At 37.3% G+C, this 5,740-nt stretch overlaps 1 protein-coding gene across 1 annotated transcript; it reads right to left on the reverse strand.

Annotated features, from left to right (window-relative positions):
- Nucleotides 1–3,893: 3,893 nt before the first annotated feature.
- LOC116180041 (zinc metalloproteinase nas-13-like) lies at nt 3,894–4,551 on the reverse strand. Its single transcript, XM_031499866.1, has 4 exons — nt 4,473–4,551; nt 4,299–4,427; nt 4,139–4,251; nt 3,894–4,094 (listed from the first exon to the last, which is right to left on the reverse strand). The coding sequence occupies exons 1-4, from the start codon at nt 4,549–4,551 to the stop codon at nt 3,894–3,896; spliced, it is 522 nt and encodes a 173-aa protein (XP_031355726.1).
- Nucleotides 4,552–5,740: the final 1,189 nt, after the last annotated feature.

A 5,740-nucleotide genomic window follows, 5' to 3' on the forward strand; every position in this document is an offset into this window, starting at 1 on the left:
AATTTAGCCTTTGTGATTCTATGCGATCGGTCGTCAATTATTTGTAATGGGAATTAAGTTTGCTAATTACACAAGCTGCTAGAAAATTTTATTAACTTAGCTGAAATGATTAATTAACTCCTCCTCTTATAATTGATCCATGTTTTAATTTTTGTCTAATTAATAGGGGCGCAAATGCCATCGTTGGGGGTGTGGTCCGAAAAACGACTTAACAACATTTAACGTTGTCGAAATGATTACTTAAAATTTGTCCTTTGTGAAACTATGCTTTCGGTCGTCAATTATTTGTAATGGAAATTTAGTTTGCTAATTACGTAAGCTGCTAGAAAATTTTATTCACTTAGCTGAAATGATTAATTAATTCCTCCTCTTATAATTGTCCCTTGTTTTAATTTGGTCTAGTTACTGAGGGCGCAAATGCCGCCGTTGGGGGCGTTGTCCGAAGACCGACTTAACTACATTTAACGTAGTCGAAATGGTTAATTAAAATTCAGCCTTTGTGAAACTACATTTTGGGTAGTCTATTATTTGTAATGGGAATTAAGTTTGCTAATTACGAAAGCTGCTAGAAAATTTTATTAACTTAGCTGAAATAATTAATTAATTCCTCCGGTTATAATTGACCCATGTTTTAATTTTGGTCTAATTAATGGGAGCGCAAATGCCACCGTTGGGGGCGTGGTCCGAAAAACGACTTAACAACATTTAACGTTGTCGAAATGATTAATTAAAATTTAGCCCTTGTGAAACTATGCTTTCGGTTGTCAATTATTTGTAATGGAAATTTAGTTTGCTAATTGCGTAAGTTGCTAGAAAATGTTATTAACTTAGCCGAAATGATTAATTAATTCCTCCTCTTATAATTGTCCCATGTCTTAATTTTTGTCTAATTAATGGGGGCGCAAATGCCGCAGTTGGGGGCGTGGTCCGAATAACGACTTAACAACATTTATCGTTGTCGAAATGATTAATTAAAATTTAGCCTTTATGCCTATACTAGATCGTCAATTATTTGAATGGGATTTAAGTTTGATAATTACATAAACTGCTAGAAAGTTTGATTAACTTAGCTGAAATGATTAATTAATTCTTCCTCTTATAATTGTCCCATGTTTTAATTTTGGTCTAGTTAATGGGATTTAACTTTGGTAATTATGTAAATTGCTAGAAAATGTTATTAACTTAGCTGAAATGATTAATTAATCCTTGCTCTTATAATTGCACAAATGCCACAGTTTAGGGCGTGGTCCGAATACCGACTTAACTATCCTTAACGTTGTCAAAATGATTAATTAAAATTTAGCCTTTGTGAAACTATGCGTTCTGTCGTCAATTATTTGTAATGGGAATTAAGTTTGCTAATTGCGAAAGCCGCTAGAAAATGTTATTAGCTTAGCTAAAATGATTAGTTAATTCCTTCTCTTATAATTGTCTCGTGTTTTAATTTTTGTCCAATTAATGGGGGCGCAAATGCCACAGTTGGGGGCGTGGTCCGAAGACCGATTTAAAAACATTTAAAGTTGTCGAAATGATTAATTAAAATTTAGCCTTTGTGAAACTATGCGTTCTGTCGTCAATTATTTGTAATGGGAATTAAGTTTGCTAATTGCGAAAGCCGCTAGAAAATGTTATTAGCTTAGCTAAAATGATTAGTTAATTCCTTCTCTTATAATTGTCTCGTGTTTTAATTTTTGTCCAATTAATGGGGGCGCAAATGCCACAGTTGGGGGCGTGGTCCGAAGACCGACTTAAAAACATTTAAAGTTGTCGAAATGATTAATTAAAATTTAGCCTTTGTGAAACTATGCATTCGGTCGTCAATTATTTGTAATTGGGATTAAGTTTGCTAATTACGTAAGTTGCTACAGAATTTTATTAACTTAGCTGAAGTGATTAAGTAATTCCTCCTCTTATAATTGTCGTATGATTTAATTTTATCACTTCATGAAAATGAATTAAAATGTGCCAAAAACAGTTCTATTGGTTTAAGTGGGTTTTGTAATGTTTACTGCGACTGATCACAGGACATTTCGACCCTAATACTAGTCCCCGGTTGCGTGGCCAATCGGTGCCTAGTACTGCCATTTATGCGGTGGCCCGTAGGTAGATTAGTAAAATGCCCGCATGCTCTCTAATTGCCGAGGGAGTCTACTTCCACAAATATTAATTAAGGAGTAAACCTAATTAACAGTTACGATGTCTTTAATAGATAGATTGGTAAAATGCCCGCATGCTTTCTAATTGCCGAGGGAGTCTACTTCGACAAATATTAATTAAGGAGTAAACCTAATTAACAATTACTATGCCTTTAGTTTACCTTGTTTCTGTGCTACTTCAAATTAAAGAACCGACAGACGACGACCTCTAAATTTTTAAGTTAAAATACTACAAGACACAACGTAAAGGTCTAGGGTTCTGGCACTACCATCTAGGAGGTCAGAGTCTGGGAGGAGGTGAGGGGTATAATAAACAAATGTAATTATCGCTGTACAGTACAGTACAGTAATTATCTGCAGTGTTTTAATAATTAGAGCTAATGGTAACTGATCACTCTTTAGTTTAAAATAATTAGCTGAAATCGCAAAATATTACCGATGTTATTGATATTGATGACATGCAATTATTTTATTTTAATACTAAAATCAGGAAATGGTTGTAAATCTCACAAAATCAAAAGGGAAACAAACACGTTAAGCGATCGGGTCGTTACTGTTGTAGCTTTTCCACGCGCTCCTCTTACAACCTGCTACCACTCCCCTTGCTTGCCATCCCGCAACCACGTATCCATATTGCCAACCGAGGAAAATCCTGACCGCGTAGTTTATCTTGAAACCTTTAACAACCTTAAAGCCGTTGGGATGGGTAGTACAAAAACCATTAACCAATAGAATATTTAGACACCGCCATTTCTGGACGGGAAAAAATTATGAGGAACCTAAGGGGAGATGTCCGACTTTTATGAATTCCTATAACTTTCTGTAAGTACGCGATATTTTTATCATAATACATTTATTTACTTTTGAGATAATTTTTGTTTTATTCAAGTGTATATTATATGAAACACTGCATTCCTAGTTGAAAAAAAATAGTCCGATACGACTATTGGTGCAAGACCCATTATGAGTTTTTAGGTGAATCCAAGAGACCTGTAAAACGTCAAAAACATTTACGAGCACGTAAGAGGATATAGATGTAGGGAGTAATACACAAAGAAACGGTCTGTGTGGCTCAGTGGTTGAACGTTGGGCTACATAGCCGGGAGGTCGGGCGTTCGAACCTGGATTGAGGTGAATTTTTCATCTGTGACAGGGATGGGAGTTTCCTTAGATCAGTTTCGAGCATTCTGCCGGCTACTCCGAAATAGGTTTTCCTGCAGTTTTCCTAATTCGTAAGGTAAATATCTCGGTAAATATCGGAGTACTAGTGAACAACTTACGGCCTTCTGCAGAAGCACCTCTAAAAATTCATTATAGGGGTCACTGTTGAGGGCCCAGAACAGGAGAGGAACAATAAATAAATAAAAACATTCTCGTTTGCTAATTTTTGATGCTACACTCGGTCTGACCGTTAAATCATTTTCCAAGTCCACACTGATACATAGCATTAACCTTAATTTTGTCTATTGGGCTTAAACCTGTGCCACGTCCCAAAATACACGTTGTTAACTGAAAGTCAAAACCAATTACATTTCTATACTAACTTAATACCTACATATTTTGGAACAATAGTCGGCAGGCCGTTTCTCGAGAAGGCAGTCCTACTGTAATGCATTATGCTGCAGTAATCGTAACGTTGGCCAAAACTGGTTACATAGTTGGAACCGTATTTGTTAAAGTTGGATTGGTAACCTGTAATAATTAACGGTCACTTTTAAGGTTTCGGGCACTTGCGACTCATTTACCATCCCTAACATTTTGTAGGTTTATAGTGACGTAGTTATCTCGTTCTGGACTGCTTTGTTGATGCCAAAAACCGGCAGCGTGAAGCATTTCGTGCAAAATGGTACCCGGTTCAAGGCAACCTGGAGCCAAGTTTAATTGTTGTTGACCACCAACTCTTCCCACGATCGCGTAGCAGCCATCGTCTGGGTTATTCTATAACTGACATTTAGCATGGGCCTCTAGAACGATATGCTTACTGTTATATGGACGTAGTCTCCATTGCAGCACGACTGGCACTCCACAATCTTAAGACAGGTACCACTGAATCCACTTGCGTAGGTTCTTCTGATATGATCAGCTTGATATTGAGCTAAAATGGTCTTTGTAAGAAATCACGATGAAAATGATCCCACTCACTGAATGCTGAAGAAATGGTGTAGCAGATACGGGCCTGCGGCCATCGATAGTAAGTGTCAATGACCCCATTCCTTTTTCTTGAGAAAACCATGTCGCCCTCAAATTTCCCGCTGTTCTCCCAAGGATTACCTAAAAGTAGACGTCTCAACATCGCTAAACAATCGGTTTGGGTACCTCTCTCCACGCTGGACTCGAGCGGAACGCTCGCCACAGATTTCAGCACGATGGCAAGCAACAAAAGGAGCGTCTTCATTTTGAGCGTTTGATGTGCTGCGTTACCTTTTCGGTTGCTTTATATGCCTACCTAATCTTGAACCGTAAGATGGTAAATGTTAACATTTGAGTAATAGAATAATAAAAAATAATTTAGTACCGTTACACCATAGTTTACGTAGAATTTTATATGACAAAAAAACAACCAATTGGAATTTCCATACGTCTCAGATATCAAATTCTGCTATTCCTCGAAGGGGGAGCTAACCTAAAGATAGTAAATGAAAACTCTTGGAACTACCATACTATACGACCATACTCAAATATTACAAATCCGTTCAGTTTTATCTCATGTACGTCACCAGAAACGGAATAAACAATTATTTTAGTAAATAATTGTACAAAAAATTAAATTGTTTTGCATTCATTAAGTACACTTATTTCTCGTGAGAAATCTAATGGCACGTTGCAGCTTTACAACAATATCCATTCTTGATGAAAAGACAGTCCATTGATAAGAGAGATAAGAAACTAAGGAATAATGGGGAATGAAGAAGCGAAAAGGAAGTAGAAATTCCGATAGATCTGAAGAAACCGAAGGAGTCGAGGAAGCCGAAGAAGTTCAAGAAGCAGAAGGAAACGAAAAAGACGATGAAATTATTGAAGGATCCGAAGAATCTGCAGAAAAGTTCAACAGGCAGGCGAAGAAATCGAAGTAGCCTTAGAAGTAGAACAATCCGAAGTCGAAAAAAAAGAAGAATGAGAAGAAGCTGAGGAAATCGAGAAGACTGCGGAATCCGATGGATTCGAGGAAACCGTAAAAGACAAGAACACTGAGGAAGCCACAAAGCAACCGCTAAAGCAAAACTTTAAGATAGAGAACATTAAAAATCGAAACTATAGAAGAGTAAAGAATCTGCAGAGGAGTGAATAAGAGTTAAGAAGTTCGGTAGCGCAAAACAATGAAGAATAAGCAGAAGCAAAAGCGAAAAAACCGGGTAAGCGGGGGATACCGAAAGATCAGGAAAAGCCGAAGAAGCCAACAGGGTCAAGAATCTGAGGAAGCAGATGTAACGAAATGGGAATAAGATTTTAAAGAGGTAAAAAAGTCGAAAACTCCGAAGAGGCCGAACACGCTGAGTACGCGTACGAAAAATAATAGACCGAAGAAGTTCAAGAAGGCCAAAAAAAATCAATGTCCGAAGGAGTGGAAGGTGACGAATAAGTCG

Source organism: Photinus pyralis, unplaced genomic scaffold, assembly GCF_008802855.1.
Source record: "Photinus pyralis isolate 1611_PpyrPB1 unplaced genomic scaffold, Ppyr1.3 Ppyr1.4_LG9, whole genome shotgun sequence".
NCBI classification, from domain to species: Eukaryota; Metazoa; Arthropoda; class Insecta; order Coleoptera; family Lampyridae; genus Photinus; species Photinus pyralis.

Excerpts from the sequence above, each read along its gene's own strand:
- LOC116180041 (XM_031499866.1), bottom strand. The coding sequence starts at position 4,551 with ATGAAGACGCTCCTTTTGTTGCTTGCCATCGTGCTGAAATCTGTGGCG. Across the intron at positions 4,428-4,472 it reads CGAGTCCAGCGTGGAGAGAG|GTAATCCTTGGGAGAACAGC; the intron begins GTACCCAAACCG and ends GTCTACTTTTAG. Across the intron at positions 4,252-4,298 it reads CACCATTTCTTCAGCATTCA|CTCAATATCAAGCTGATCAT; the intron begins GTGAGTGGGATC and ends AGACCATTTTAG.